The sequence below is a fragment of the Castanea sativa genome, chromosome 11, assembly GCF_040712315.1.
Source record: "Castanea sativa cultivar Marrone di Chiusa Pesio chromosome 11, ASM4071231v1".
NCBI classification, from domain to species: Eukaryota; Viridiplantae; Streptophyta; class Magnoliopsida; order Fagales; family Fagaceae; genus Castanea; species Castanea sativa.
The window spans coordinates 961918-978977 of record NC_134023.1 but is presented as its reverse complement, the minus strand read 5'-3'; the positions used below and the strand labels follow the sequence as shown (position 1 = coordinate 978977).

At 31.4% G+C, this 17060-nt stretch overlaps 1 protein-coding gene across 1 annotated transcript; it reads right to left on the bottom strand.

The window, feature by feature from the left end:
- Positions 1 to 2502: 2502 nt before the first annotated feature.
- On the bottom strand, positions 2503 to 7396 carry LOC142615473 (L-tryptophan--pyruvate aminotransferase 1-like). The gene is made up of 5 exons (XM_075788213.1): positions 7305 to 7396; positions 5255 to 5558; positions 4725 to 5017; positions 3417 to 3718; positions 2503 to 2708 (listed from the first exon to the last, which is right to left on the bottom strand). Exons 1-5 carry the CDS (start codon positions 7394 to 7396, stop codon positions 2503 to 2505), a joined length of 1197 nt encoding a protein of 398 aa, XP_075644328.1.
- Between the last annotated feature and the right edge of the window lie 9664 nt (positions 7397 to 17060).

Below are 17060 nucleotides of genomic sequence, written 5' to 3'. Positions count from 1 at the left end.
TTTCCAATGGAGATGAATGGAATAAACAGGAAAATGAATAATAGTGAGTGAAAAATTAACTTAATTTGAGGTAGTTACCCTCCCAAAAAAAGAAAAAAGAAAAAAGAAAAGAAGAAGAGAACTTTAGAGAAGAAATCTAGAAACTTGCATCATTGATGATATATCAACTCTTGTAAAATCAATATGTAACAAATTATTTTGGTAACTAATTATCTATGCAAGTCTTGCTTGTCTACTTTGATCATATCCATGAATTCACATGCATGCACGCACATATGTGATGCTAGTAGGTTGGACTAACTAGGCTTGGCTTGGGTTCCTTACATACCTAAGTTGTACACACTAGAAATGAAGTTATTAAAATTTTCTTGTGACATAATCTTATAAGCAAACACTTGGGTTCATTTGACTACAAGTGAAATATAAGAGATAAGACACCCCGTTTAAGATGTTACAAAAATGAACCCGATAATTTAGAAGTTAAAATTTTCAAAAGGCCATAAAAATTAACAAATTAGAAGATTCAAAGCCTACAAATTATTGAATAAAAAAAAAAAATATAAGACTACCCTACAAATAAATATAAGGGAGAAATAAAGTACACTCGAGGGAATAATCCATGACTACAGCTGTTGAAATCAACAGATTCAGAGCCTAGAGAAATATATGACTACACAATAGGGAAATATAAGTGAAAAATTGGTTACTCTCAAAAGAATAATCCATGACAATGTTGGTGAAGACAGCTATAACAAATAGTGGAGCCATATCAATCACAATTAATTTCAAGAATTCCTTCAAACATAAAATAAAATAAATAATGTAAGGTTTTAAAGTTTAGAACAATTGGCAAATTGTGAACAAAACTTGTCTAGATATAGATCTTTGAGTCTATAGGTATTATTAGACAATGCTCAAGGTGATTCAAGTCAAAAGTCAAGAACATACAAGGTGTAGAAAGAAGAGTTCAGAAACTGCCTGGTTCGATCGATCAAAGAACAGGCTCAACCGATTGAAATACGGGTCTGCAGAATTTTATGTTCGGCCCAATCGCAATTCAAGCCCAAAAAGGATTAGGGTTTCAGATCTACTTCTTCTTGTATATAAAGGAAACCTTAAGCACGTTCTTAAAAGGCTTTTTAGAAAGAGAAGAGTGTGTCTCTTTTGTATATCTAGGGTTTTATACCCAAAAGTTCTCTAGAGTCTTTGTTGTTGAGTTGTGTGTTGAATGTTTTATTAGATCTAAGAAGTGTTTATCTTCATACACATACATAGAACTATTAAGATCAAGATTCACATCAAGAACTTGGTGGTTGCTTCAGTTGCTACATAAAGAACTTTCAAGAAGATCTTAAACCTTTGAGAGGAGTCTCAAAGTCACAAGTAAGAGAATTTGTGATTGCTGTAGATCAAAGAAAGAAGTAAACCGTGGATTCGGAGCTATCACGTGGTCGTGGTAATAAGTTTTTTACTTGAGGTAGCAATAGGATGTTAGTGGTTTAAGTTTTATTGTAAAAATTTCAATTATTTCATAATGGATCTGTTTTTACCTTGAGGATAGCTAAGTTAAATCATACTCAGGTTTTTTACCAGTTAGGTTTTCTTGGGTCATCAGATATTTGTGTTCTCTATTTCTGCTGCTTAACTTTTATGTTTATTTGTGTTTAACCTAATCTTGAATAACAATCTTGTTAATCGACTTAGTATATAATTAGGTTAAACATATTCCGGTAAGGAGTCTAAACTTAACAAATAAATAAATAAATAAAATTCTCAATCATACATCAATGCATGCAATTTCTCAAAGGGAATCCAAAATACCGTATTTGATTATACAAGCAACATAAAGGAGAATTCCTATCAATCTATGCATCATCTTCCAATGTAACTCTACTTTTCCTTCAATATACACCAGTTATTTTTATAATAATTTGAAGTTTCAAAAACACAATATGAAACATATTCTGTGTTTAGAATATAAAGGTACAAAATTGTGCTACAAAAACTAACCTTTTTGAAACCAAAAAAATAAAAAATAAAAAATTGTTGGTGTACCAAAGACAAAGGAAAAGAAGGAATAAGTTGAGTAGAAGATTGTTCCTATTTCCATCTTAAGCTGTTTGTCGATGGTGAAATTACTTAAGAGGGCAATGTCAACAAACAATATAAGATTATGACAGCTGAAAGGTAAATTTTCTAACCATGTCCTCTCCCAAAACGGACGAGTTTGAGACAATATCATGGCAAAAGAACCCACTAAATTAACAACGGCATGATGATCCTAGAAGTAAATAAATTAACAACAATATTTCCAGTGAGAATCATCTAACTTTCAAAGTTCCCACCACTCCATGACACATAATACGAATGATCAAATTCAAGACTCTTATTGCACAATACTGAAAAATGCAATCACAATTACAGTGTACCAAATGTGTCCTTAGAGTAGATCTTATAATTCATTTCCGAAACAACAATAATGGTTCAAATTAGCATTTCAAGCTAATGTCCACTGATAATTCCCTTGCTCCTAGTGGCTGAAAGTCTTTCGATGAATTGGTTAAACTCCTCTTCCCTGCACATCAAGTTAATTCTTGCAAACTTGTGATGGGCACCGCAAATCTTCCCACTTTTTCCAATGATCTTTAATCCTCTTAAAAATTCGTTACAATCCTTTGTGTCATCTTTACTCTCCAACCATGCATAGGCTGTTGGAATAACAAGAAAACAATTATGTTAGAACATATGCCTTTTCTCTATGTTTTCTTATAAAAAAGCGGAAAAAAAGGAAAACGCTAAAAATTATTATCTATTTTATTATAAAATACCTATAAATGATAATGAATATGATTTTTGTCACTTCATCAATAAAATAAATTAGTTTGAATGAATGATGCCATGGCTACATTTTACATGTCTTTATAAACTAATTCATCAATTTTTAAAATATGAAAAAATATTAATTAAAAATTAAAAATTTTGGAATAAAATTCATAGTAGCCTAGCTTTAATTTTTTCCTAATTTGTTTTTATTTTTATATTTTTTTAGTGTTTATTTTGTAAAAATTAGGCTAAAATGCAAATTGTACCCTCTAAGTTTGACTGGAATTCATTTCAATCCTATAACTGCACTTTTATTCAATTGTGTTTTATAAGTTTCAAATTTATTCAATTTAAATCTTTTGTCCAATTTCGTTAAAAAAAATTTCTCTAAAGTATGCAATTAAATAATGAAAAGATATATTTTAAAAAAAAGTAAATTCTCAAAAATAAAAAATTCACAAAATATTGTTATTAATTTTATACATTTTTATAAAAACAATACTTTTTATGACCTTTTTTTTAACAAAATTGGAAAGAATGCTTGAATTGAATATATGCTGCATTTTTGTATAAATTGAACATAACATACGTACCAGACAAGGTTTCAGTGGGCTTCCCACTAAAGAGGCAGTGCTCCTGTGAATACTCGGACAAAATCAGATATTCACTATTTTGAATAGTTTCCCTTAATTTCTGCCATCTTTTAGATAGGATATTTCGTGCATATTCAAAGAAGTTCTCTGATTTGTCAGACCCAACATTTTGGATGCCATTACAAACTACTTCTATGATTTTTGTAGCCCTAAACTGTGATTCTTTTGATACACCGATTGAGCTGATTGTTATGTATTCAGTCATCTTCTTAGCAATATCTTTATCCTTAACAAGGGCCCAACTTTAAGACAAAGAAATGGCAAAGCATCAGTTAGTTAACAATTGAGGTAGTACCACCGAAATATAATACAACTATCTCTAGTTAGTCCAAATTATAGGTTTGATTTCTAAAAATAAGTTGGATTTTGGTCATATAAATTAAATGTTAAAGTATTGTTTCTATCCTTATAGTTTGCATGAATTATAGTTTTTTGTCCTTAAACTTTAAAAAGTTTGTTTTTTGTCTTTAAACTTTTTAATAAAAAAAATTTAATTTCATTAGTTTAAAGGAAAATATAGGGACTAATTAAAAAATAAAATCTCAAAAGCTTGATGAAAAAAGCCTTTTTTTTTTTTTCTTTTTCCAAATTTGAAGAATAGAAAATATAACATTTTAAATAGGGATAAAAAGCAAAATTCATTCAAACTTTAGGAGCGAAAACAATATTTTAGCCAAAATTTATAAAGTAACATTTTAGTCCCAAAGCATGGGGTTGGTTCAATTTCATTACCTAGCTTATATATTTGGTCATTTGATTTGGTTCCTCAGAATGAGGCGTCTTACTATCTCAATAGTCACATAGAAAGAAAAATAAATGATGAGACTAAATTCTTCCATCGTGAAAAATTGAAATTTGAAATTTAAAGGACCAAAATCAAACCCTTCAAATTTAAGAGGAAACTAATAATTTACCATTTTTTAAATAAAAAAAAATCTCAAAAGTCAAAAGCACTCAAGTATAAATCGTAAATAGATTTATTTATTTATTTTTATTCTACGTACTATTTTCAAATTCCAACCAAATTTGAAATGTCCTAGGGGAAAATATTTCAAGATGATTTTTTGTGGGAAAACAATTGTAAACATCAATAAAAGACCTATATAAAAATCTATCAGAAAAAAAAAAATAATAATAACCTATAAATTTGTAGTGAATACTTTTCTCTTTGTTAAAATATTTTTAAACTGACTTATACACTAGCTAGGTAGCAATAGCATAGAACATCCATAAGGTTATGATGCTCACCCAATGCGGGAACCAGCATGTCCTGTGCATTTGGAAATCGTAAAGAGCATGTTATCATAATCAGCTGCACCAGTAATAGCTGTGAATTGTGGCCAGTAGTAAGCAAAGTCATAGATGAGTTTTCCATTTCCATTGCCAGTACGGTTCATCACCACAGCCTCTCTAAGAGTTCCATCTGGGTTGTTTGGTGAATTCACCACCTCTATGTATGCTCCTTTCTTGTTAAACTTATATGCATCACCCTCCCATTTGTACAGCTCTGACCTTAGGAAACCTACCACTTCAGCATATGCCTACAACCAATAATTAGTTACCATTTCAATTATGTGACTATGAATATATGCATGCAAGTATCATACTAAGTTCAGTTACAATTAACAATGCCAAAAAATCATATTGGTAACTGTTAGGGTATTAACACTATTTTTCCAATAAGGTCAGAGACACACTTTGTCACAAAATATTGAAGCAGCAACAATAACACATAAATAATTGCATTAAATTAAGATGTTAAGCAATGGCGGTCTAACCGAGTAGTAAGGGGCAGAAGACACAACACTAACTGGCTCAGGGCCACCAGGAGTAGTGAAAGCGTAAAGCAAAGCTTGGAAGAGCTGTGATGATCCTGTCCCTACCACGATGTACCGATCATCCGTCACTGCATTTCCCACCACACCATGCAATCTCTTTATTGCTGCGCCCAGTTCAGGCTCCAAAAACCAGCATACATTGTTACCATCACTGAAATAGCTCATTAGGTCACCTCCACCAATTGTCACATTATACTTGTCACTCATTTTTTTCCAGAATGGCTCAAACATCATTGGATCACCCCTTTCGTATTAGAGAGAGAGAGAAAAAAAAATCAATATAAGTAATAACTCAATACCGTGCACTTCTAAGAGAAAATCAAAATATTTCAGTTACATGATAGTTTTACCCATTGGCATTTGGTGCAATAAGTCAATAACTAAGAAGAGTATAAAACTAGTATTTGTAAGGAGACTGACCCTAATTATAGTGGCAAAGAATAGTTTGAGACACTATGAATATTAAGTTTTTGTGTGATTATTGAATGATGAGCGAAAGCATGAAACATACAATAAACATGAAAATTTATGTGGTTCAGCTTGATAGCTTACATCTACGAATTGAAAGCTCACACCGTGCATGGCTACATATTCTATTAAGAACTTGTGTCACAATGAACTCAATGTACGTAGAGTTTGTGTATTAGAGAGAACTTGACTAATCATATGCTAACCCAAATTAAAGTTGCTTGTTTTGCGAGTACATGGATATACCATAGAGAGAGAGCAAGCCGACTAAATGGTGAGCAAGAGATGCGGTCGCCTAAGGCCTCAAGTAAAAAAAAGGCCCCCAAATTTAACCAATATGGTTATTTATAACCAATAAATAAAATAATATTTTTTTATTAGATGAAAAAAAAAAAAAGAGAGAAAAATGCATCATCCACAATATTTTTTACAACACTTTTACAACTAATGCTAAGTAGTAGGTTGTTACAACCTGTTATTGATGGTAAAAAAAAATTTATAGTGATATTTTCAAATAGAAAACAAAAAATAACTTAAAACCTATGATTTGTTGTAAAAAATATTGTGAATGTTGCACTTCTAAAAAAAAAAAATAATAATAATAAGATTTGAGTTAGAAAACTTTTACTAGTTCTCATCTAAGTCTACCACTAACATCACTCTTTTACTTACCACTATCAATCTATCACATCAATAAGTATGAAAAATTTTGTCAAATTTTTTCCGTCTATAAAATTTCTAGAAAAAAGAAAAACTTCTACGTAGTTCATGTTAATTAGTAGTAATTTTGTATCTAAAAAAAGATAATCAATTTTCGACTTAGGGCCCCAAATGTATCAAGCCACCAGAGAAGTAAGTTTGTGCGGTGAGAAGTAAAGAATTGTTGGTACTCGACCCCACTTGAGTTGAGTTTTTTTCAAAAATTCCACTGAACTAATTTTTGCTAAATCAAACACAAAAACTTGTTTTCATTTTCTGTTCTCAAACCCACATGTTTGCATCAAAAAAGAATATGATTTTCAAAATGACAGTTGACTTTGTACAAAAAAGAAGAATTTACTATCAATTTGCGCATATTCAGTGATTATTTGAGGATTTATAAAACGTCGAATTCCATTTTTTTTTAAGCACTTGATTTAAAATGTTTTAAGTAGAAATTATTTTGTATTTTTTGTTTTATTTATATTTTTTTAATGTTGAAGGAATACCAGTTTTATTTTTCATATTATATTTACTCTTAATCATAATATATATATATATATATTTTTTTTTCATTCTTGAATTATGAAAAATTTTAAGCTTATGCTAGGTCCACTAAATTCCTAGTTTTATCTCTACCACGAGGATATTACTAATTGTGGGATTCAACCCTAGCATGCACCTCCACCCACCAAACCCACTAGAAAGTACACCCATTGATGACACTGCGCGCACTGCAATAATTTTCAAGAATTCGAAGGATTCATTGTAATAGAACGAACTGGAATGAAGCAGAAAATTAAGGGTGATAATTAAAACTTACAAACTAAGATTAAGAACTGAGTTTGAAGAGCTAAGACTGGAAGTCCTTGTGCCATTAGCTGTGGCTGCTACTAGAGACTTTGTAGATACCATTTTGTCTTTGTGGGAAAGGAATCTGAATAAAAGATATATGTAGTCTAGCTTTTAAGTAATGTTCAGAGCTTGTGTTGGGATGATGGGATACAAGGATGTGTTAATCAGCTTCTAATATATATATTTATAGATGAAGATGGGATAGGTGCACCAACCCTATAGCTTGTTACTGATCTGGCTTACTGTCCTTAAATTTTTTTTTTTTTTTGGTACCATACTATTCTTAAAATTAGTTTTGCATTGAAGTTTATAATCCTGTTGTATTGTTTTTACAAATTGTTAATATGGAAAATTTTGACAAGTTTTTATTTGCACCTATTACTAAAATCACTTTTCTACTTACTAATAATCATTCGCCACATTAGGAACTTGTAATAGAATATGGAAAGAAACAACTTGTGTACTTTAGTTTGCCAAGAAATATGAAATTCTTCAGTATACAACATTAAATTTGGAAACTTCATGCTTTTCTTGAAGGTTTGGAGAAAGTTGTTATATTTGACAAGTTGTGATTAGTGGAGCACGTATTGGAAGCTTAAACACAAAAAATAGGAGATAAGATTTGTATTCACAATTATGAATTGTCCATTTTCATTAGCTCACTAGGTTATGTGTTTGTTATTTTTTGTTTTGTAAGTTGTAGACAGACATCCTTCCAAAAAGAAGTTTAGAGGACTTAAAGTTCTTTTTTATGATAACTCAAAATGCTGCAATCACTATAGCAGGCCGGCTAAACACATTTGGAGGCTAGATGCACAGTGGCGGCTCCAGAAATTTTGTTTAGGGGGGTCATTAAGAATTTAAATTTTTCAAAAATTAATAAAAAGAGAACTTGAATATATTGTGTTATAGACAAAAAAAAAACATGAATTTTTACAATTTCCTTCTACAAGTTTTCAAATTTTGAATTGTTACACGATAGTTCATTATGAGTATTTATTGCCAATATGGATAGCTATGACTATTTTATTTTGTTAAGTTTGTCTAAATTTTTATTTTTATGCGGTTAATATTATATATTTTTCATTGTTTTTATAAAAATATTCAAACTAAATGACTAAACTCAACTCATTGGTCTACATTAATTATTGACGCACACAAACACACTCATTCATACGTAAAATAATTCACTATGTATTTACTTAACCAATCAAATGCTTGAATAATCACTAACTTTGCAATTTTTTTCTTGAATTTTTCTAATTTTATGACAAAAAATTATTATAACATGATAACTATACACACTCATGTAACAAATCTTCTCTATTTCCTAATTATTAATGTACGTTTTTGACCCCTTAAAACACAAGTTGTTTAACCTTGTTATTTAGCCAAGTGAATACTTAGGTTCATTATTCAGATCTAGGTTAACATAATAAAGTTATATTATGTAGAGCAGCGGAAAATAAAAAACACAAAGATCTGATGACCCATGAAAACCAAACCGGTAAAAAACTTGGGGTAGATTTAACCTCGCTATCCTTAATGTAAAACAAATCCACTATAAAAGTATTGAAGTTTTACATAAGGACTTAGACCACTAATATCCTAATACTACCTCAAGTAGAAAACTTATTACCACGACCACGTGACAGCTCCGAGTTCACAGACTACTTTTTTCTTAGATCCACAGTAGCCATAAATATACCCACTTGTATTTTTCTTTAAGCTCTTGAAATAGAAACTAAAGAGATCACCAAGTTCTTGACATCAATCTTGATCTTGATAACCCTAAGTATGTATGAAGGTAAACACTTCTAAATCTGACAAGAGATTCACACATACAACATGTCAATAACTTCTAAAACATGGCTAGGATTATTTTTTTTACATGAGACATAAAGCATAAAACCCTACATGCCAAACGGGCTTGGGTCGAGTTGGAAAATTTTGCAAAAAAACAATCTGCAGGAGCTTCGATCGACCAAGTCTAATTTTCGATCGATCGAGCCTTGCAGAAATTGAATGGTAATTTCTTGCAATTACTCGATTCCAACTTTACACATAAACACACTTTGAGCAGCCTATATCTCTAAACTCTAAGTTTTGATCATGATTTGCCAACATTATACATTGAAGTTCAAATACATTTAGATCCTAAAGTCTTAGAACCTAACAATTAAATTATATGAAGTTATATTATATTTATTTTGTACACACAAACATCCACGTACATGTCATTATTCACATAAATGATATTATAAAATAAAAATAATGCACACAATCAATATTAGACACACTCATACACATATAATTAATAAAAAATTAATAATAAAGAATGACATTGACAATTTACAAACACTTAAGAGTCAGAAATACTTGTAATAAGAGTGCATAAAATTTAGGTCAGGGTGTGCGAAAATATTTTTTTTTATAAAATTAATGTATTAAACTCACAAAAAAAAATTAAACATATATAATTTTTTTTTTTTGTTTTGAAGTTAGGGGGTTAATTTCAACCCCCTGACTAAAGAGTAACGCCGCCCTTGCAGATGCATTAACTTTAAATGGACACTTTTATATTTAAATATTACTTAAAATAAAATTTAGCTTGTATTTTATATGTTTTAATTTTTTTTTTGATGAAAATAACATAAGTTTGATCTCTACATTTTTTGGATCATAGTTAATTTAGTCCTTATATTTTGGTAGGAGTCAATTTGGCCTATCTTATTTTTAACTTATAGATAATTTGGTTCTAACCATCTACTCAGTAACAAAAAATGTTTACATTGCACACATCATGCATAGTTAACTTTAAATAGACATTTTTATATTTAAATATTACTTAAAATAATATTTAGCTAGTATTTTATATATTATAAATTTTTTATGAAAATAACATAATTTTGATCTCTACATTTTTTCGATCATAGTTAATTTAGTCCATAAATTTTGGTAGGAGTCTATTTTATTTTTAACTTTTAGATAATTTGGTTCTAACCATCTACTCAGTAACAAAAACTGCCTACGTTGCACATATCCTGCACAGTTGGCACAATTGACGCTGACATGACTAATAAAACAATAATAAAATAAATTATAAAAATCCCACGTCATCTTTTTGAATTGAAAAAAAAATTACAAAAAAAAAAAAATTTACTTTCTCAAATTTTAAAGGTAGAAAAGAAAATTTCAGGAATATTGCCAAATTTTCTTCCACTTTTTTGGCAACCAAACACACACAAAGAAAATCTATTTCTATATAGGAATAAAGAGAAAGCCAAGTAATATATAGTTCCATAGGTGTAATACATTAGATTGCCTAATTAAATTCAAATACATTTATGCATTGATCAATGAAACATAAGAAATATTATTTCTTTCCAATGGAGATGAATGGAATAAACAGGAAAATGAATGATAGTGAGTGAAAAATTAACTTAATTTGAGGTAGTTACCCACCCAAAAAATGAAAAAAGAAAGAAGAAGAGAACTTTAGAGAAGAAGTTCAGAAACTTGCATCATTGATGATATATCAACTCTTGTAAAATCAATATGTAACAAATTATTTTGGTAACTAATTATCTATGTAAGTCTTGCTTGTCTACTTTGATCATATCCATAAATTCACATGCATGCACGCACATATGTGACGCTAGTAGGTTGGACTAACTAAACTTGGCTTGGGTTCCTAACATACCTAACATACCTAAGTTGTACACATTAGAAATGAAGTTATTAAAATTTCCATGTGACATAATCTTATAAGCAGACACTTGGGTTCATTTGACTACAAGAGAAATATAAGAGATAAGACACCCCGTTTAAGATGTTAGAAAAATGAACCCAATAATTTAGAAGTTAAATTTTCAAAAGGCCACAAAAATTAGCAAATTAGAAGATTCAAAGCCTAAAAATTATCGAATCAAAACAAAATATATAAGACTACACTAAAATAAATATAAGGGAGAAATAAGGTACACTTGAGGGAATAATCCATGACTACAATTGTTGAAATCAACAGATTCAGAGCCTAGAGAAATTTATGACTACACAATAGGGAAATATAAGTGAAAAATTGGTTACCCTCAAAAGAATAATCCATGACAATGTTGGTGAAGATAGCTATAACAAATAGTGGAGCCATATCAATCACATTTAATTTCAAGCATTGCTTCGAACATAAAATAAAATAATATAATGTTAGGTTCTAAAGTTTAGAACAATTGGCAAATCGTGAACAAAAACTTGTCTAGATATAGATCCTTGAGTCTATAGGTATTATTAGACAATACTCAAGGTGATTCAAGTCAAGATTAAAGAACATACAATGTGTAGAAAGTAGAGTTTAGAAACTGTCTGGTTTCATCAATCGAAGAATAGGCTCGACCGATCGAAATACGGGTTTGCAAAATTTTAAGTTCGGCCTAACAGCAGTTCAAGCCCAAAAAGAATTAAAGGTTTCAGATCTACTTCTTCTAGTATATAAAGGAAACCTTAAGCACATTTTTAAAAGGCTTTTTAAAAAGAGAAGAGTGGACCTCTTTTGTAGATCTAGGGTTTTATGCCCAAAAGCTCTCTAGAGTCTTTGTTGTTGAGTTGTGTGTTGAATCTTTTATGAGATCTGAGAGGTATTTGCTTTCATACACATACATAAAGCTATCAAGATCAAGATTCACATCAAGAACTTGATGTTTGCTTCAGTTGCTGCATAAAAAACTTTCAAGATGATCTTAAACCTTTGAGAGGAGTCTCAAAGTTACAAGTAGGAGAACTTGTGGTTGCTGTAGATCAAAGAAAGAAGTAGTCCGTAAACTCAGAGTTGTTACGTGATTGTGGTAGTAAGTTTTTTACTCGAGGTAACAATAGGATGTTAGTGGTCTAAGTCTTATTGTACAAACTTTAATTCTTTCATAGTAGATCTATTTTTACCTTAAGGATAACTAGATTAAATCCTTCTCAGGTTTTTTACCCATTAGGTTTTCTTGAGTCATCAAATCTTTGTGTTCTTTATTTTCCGCTGCTTTACTTTTATGTTTATTTGTGTTTAACCTAATCTTGAATAACAATCTTGTTAATCAACTTAGTATATAATTAGGTTAAACATATTCTGGTAAGGGGTCTAAACTTAACAAATAAAGAAATAACTAAACTTCTCAATCATACATCAATGCATGCAATTGCTCAAAGGGAATCCAAAATACCGTATTTGATTATACAGGCAACATAAGGAGAATTCCTTTCAATCTATGCATCATCTTCCAATGTAACTCTACTTTTCCTTCAATATACACCAGTTATTTTAACAATAATTTGAAGTTTCAAAAACACAATATGAAACATATTTTGTGTTTAGAATATAAAGGTACAAAATTGTGCTACAAAAACTAACCTTTTTGAAACCAAAAATAAAAAAAATAAAAAACTGAATTGTTGGTGTACCAAAGACAAAGGAAAAGAAGGAATAAGTTGAGTAGAAGATTGTTCCTATTTCCATCTTAAGCTGTTTGTCAATGGTGAAATTACTTAAAGATGGCAATGTCAACAAACATAATTAAGATAATCACAGCTGAAAGGTAAATTTTCTAACCACGTCCTCTCCCAAAACGGAGGAGTTTGGGACAATATAATGGCAAAAGAATGCACTAAATTAACAACGGCATGATGATCCTGGAAGTCAATAAATTAACAACAATATTTCCAGTGAGAATCATCTAACTTTCAAAGTTCCCACCACTCCATGACACATAATACGAATGATCAAATTCAAGACTCTTATTGCACAATACTGGAAAACGTGAGAAAAGAATAGTATAGAGATATTGACCATAATCTTACTTAATAAATTTTCCAGCCCTTTCAATTAAAAAGATAACTTAGCTTTAGGTTGGCACACCAAATATCAAATACCAAAAGCTTTAATGAAACTAGACAGAAGAAATTAAGAGAGATCTTGATATTGCGGGGAAGAGAGGCATGGATGAGAAGGGAGTGAATGGAATAAGTCGGTTATATTATTCTGGGTTTAGGTTTTTATTTTTCAGTAGTAGTACTGTGTTCTAATTTTTTTTAGTGTGTTTTAATTTAAAATAGAAAAATAATAAATAAAATGATTGATGATGTGGAAATTTGTGAGGCGTCCAAAGCTTATGTGTCAACATATGATGAAATCAACAAAAGTCCATGGTTTCGGTTTTATAGTATATATAGATAAAGAACTCTATAAAGACCCATTCTATAGAATGGAATAAAGTCAAATTTCTCCTCTTTGGATATGTTGTAGTCCCTTTTTTTCGTGAGCCATTCATCCTATTCCGTCAACTTAAGGCAGCAACTATATTCTTTTCAATAATTTGCTCAAAATGAAGCAAAAACGTTACGTTACATTATGTGAGGAAAAAATTTAACTACAAACTTAGTTGATACATAAGGCTACAACTCTCAAGATTGTTTTCTTATCTTCTCTATGCTTGCAAAATTTTCAAAAAATCAAAGATCAATAGCTTTTCCATCAATTAATTGTTTAATTTGCAAGATTTTGTAGTCTAAAATTATGCATGAAAAATATATTTACGGATCATATCATAAATAACGTTCGATTAACACAAAATTTGACATTTATGTTAAAAGAGTAAAGAATATGCAATTTAACGGTTAGATTTTCAAAAAATGTAACAACGCTAGGTTTTTTAAAGAAAGTTAACTTAAGTTACTACCAAGTTTGTATCTAAATTTTATCCATTAAGTGATGTTGTAAAGTTGTGATTTACAACCATTTTGTGTTGGCTTTAATTTCGTGCCAAATTTAGAGGAGGAAAGACACCTCGGGAATATTTTAAGTGATCAATTGTATTGTAAAATAGAACCTCAAGGAAGATAACAGAGCCGTGTAGGCAACAGAAAGAAAAAATATCTAGGAAGATGACTGCCACCACTGCACCAACTGAACTAGCCACATTTATGAAAAAATGAAACTTGAATAGTGTTTTCATAGCTCACAGCCCCTCCAACCATCTCCAGAAGGGTCTTGATGGGACAAGCATCTAGATATTTTCCTAAAAATTGTACAAATGGAAGGCTGAGATGTAAGGGGAGGGACTATATAAGGAATTGATCCCCATAGGAAGGAGAGAGAGAGAGAGAGAGAGAGAGAGAGAGAGAGAGAGAGAGAGAGAGAGAGAGAGAGAGAGGAGCAGAGAATCTTATTGTAAAAGGAATATTCTTGATTAATATATGAACAAGTCATCCTCGGACTTACCCAAGGAATGATTTTATGTTAAATCTGTGTTTCTTACTCTAATATCTTGAGCCCAACCATTATGAAGTATGAATTTTACTTAGTTTTGTAGTTTGCTCACAAGACCCACTCTCTAACAAATTTATTATTTTGGGCTTATTGGGTTGGTCTCACTATTCTAAGTGGGCTAGACTACTCATTTTGTGGCTCTTAAAATATTAGTGGAGTCCATGTAAAAGTAGTGTTATTCTGATCACAACTTATTACCTTATTATCTTCCCAGCTCCACTGTGCATCTTTCTTTTTCTTCTTTCTTTCAGATTTTTTTTTGCTTAATTATTGCATTTTGGTTTTGGATATTGCATTAATTGGCTTTGCGTATTATAGGAAAAACATTATGTTTCATCCTCCATTTCCAGTTGAATTTGTCAAACGCAATAATGCCACACACACACACACACATATATAAAAGACAAAGTTTAGCTATAAAATTGGTTGTAACCTAAGATTACAACCTTAGTCAATAAAATGTTTCTCAAAAAAAAAAAAAAAAAAAACCTTACTCAATAAAATAAACATTACTACATAATTTTAAAATCTAATGCTTTTAATATACATGTCAAATTTTGTGTCAATCGAATATTATTTACTATATGAACTATAAATTTATATTTTATGCACAATTTTAAACTACAAAAACTTGCAATTTAAACAATTTATTGATGACATAGCCATGGATATTTAATTTTGAAGAAATTTTGCAAGCATAGAGAATATAAAGAAGAAGATGTAATCTAATGGTAGATTTGTCAAAATTCACCTCCAATAAAAAGATATTGAGTAAAGTTGTAGCCTTAGGCTACAACTAATTTTGTAGCTAAATTTTGTCTATATATATATTGATGAAAAGACTAGAAACTTTATTAAGATGAAGATAAATTCAATACATCTTGAGCAAAAACTGACTCAATGATAATTGGATCCTCCTTTACCCAAACTACAAAACTATCTAACCTTTTGGCATATTTAGCTAAAATATGCACAGGTTTATTACCTTCCCACCTAACATGCGAAACTTGCACAGAACGAAAAGCTTGTAACCTACAGCAAATCCCAAAAACAATATTAGAGATGGCCACAAGTGAGCAACTCAAACCCCGAATAGAATCAAATAGCAGAAGTGAGTCGCTTTCAAAATGGGCATCTCGAATTCCAACATCTCAAGCAAAGACGACAACTTCCTCAAGAGCTTTTGCTTTGGCTTCCAGTGGTCTTAAGGGGCAATATCTGGTCCCACATACTTGTCTCCATCAACAACCACAAAGTACAAACAAACTAAAAAAAAATCTTATTTTTTCTAAATTTTTTTATTTTTATTTTTTGGATTTACATGTTGAAGAGGATAAAATAAGAGACGGATCTCTCTTCATAAAGTACAACGGGACGATGTTGACATGATTAGAGTCGACGGGTCAATACTACAAGGACACGTAGTGGACGGTTGTAACTCTTGGTCTCCGTCGGTATTGATTAGGCTTCATGGGTTCCTAATCAATATCAACTTGCACCTCGTGATAAGTTTGATATTGGCTTTGCTTGATCTCCACGCAAGCGTAAGTAAATGGAATTCTTGCGTTACACGTTTGACCATGATTAAAAGATTCCTATATGGAAAAAGAGCTCTATAAGGAATGCTGAATCGAAACAAGTATTCTCCTAAAAGGAAAGGGTTTCCTGGCCAAGGCGTGGATGATAACCCTACACCAATATAAATACCCTAAAACCCTCGTAAGTCAAGGTACGCATAATTAACTCGACTCTAGCATTCTAGGGTTGGAAAAAGACTCTAACTTGACATTCGGAGGGTTTTTGGCCGGCACCACACTGGTGCTCTCTGTTAGGTCTTCTCTTTTCTTTTCGCAGGTATTGTTTGGTTTGGGAGTACTTGCAGCTTACTGGTGATTTTTTCAGCATCATCAGTTGGCGCCGTCTGTGGGAAATTATTTAGCCTTTGCTTTATTCCTGAAACAAAAAGTTGCATGGTACTCACTCGATCGATGGCAACGACCAACAATCAAGGTGATGAACCACACGCCACAGCTCTAGAGAGGCAAGTCCAAACACTCGCGGCGGCGGTTGAGCGCCTAACTAAGTAGAATCATGATTTGGAAAAGCAACTGCGGTAAAGGAATGCACACCCAAGCGCACCAGAGGAAGACCAGGAAGGTGCTAGTCTGGAGGGGAGAAACACGGAAGGGCCTGAGGGTAACAACGCTCTGACTAGACCGGAGCGACAGAAGACCAACTGGCCATCCATCTCGGACACCTTACCAACTCACATAGCAGCTGAGATGTAGGAGATGAGGGGACGTATGGATGTGATGATGAATGCCCTCAGAGGACGAATCTCTAGCTACTGGGACGACCTAGTCCATAGAACAGATTCGCCTTTCACAGCGCTCGTGAGTTCGTGCCCTTTTCCTC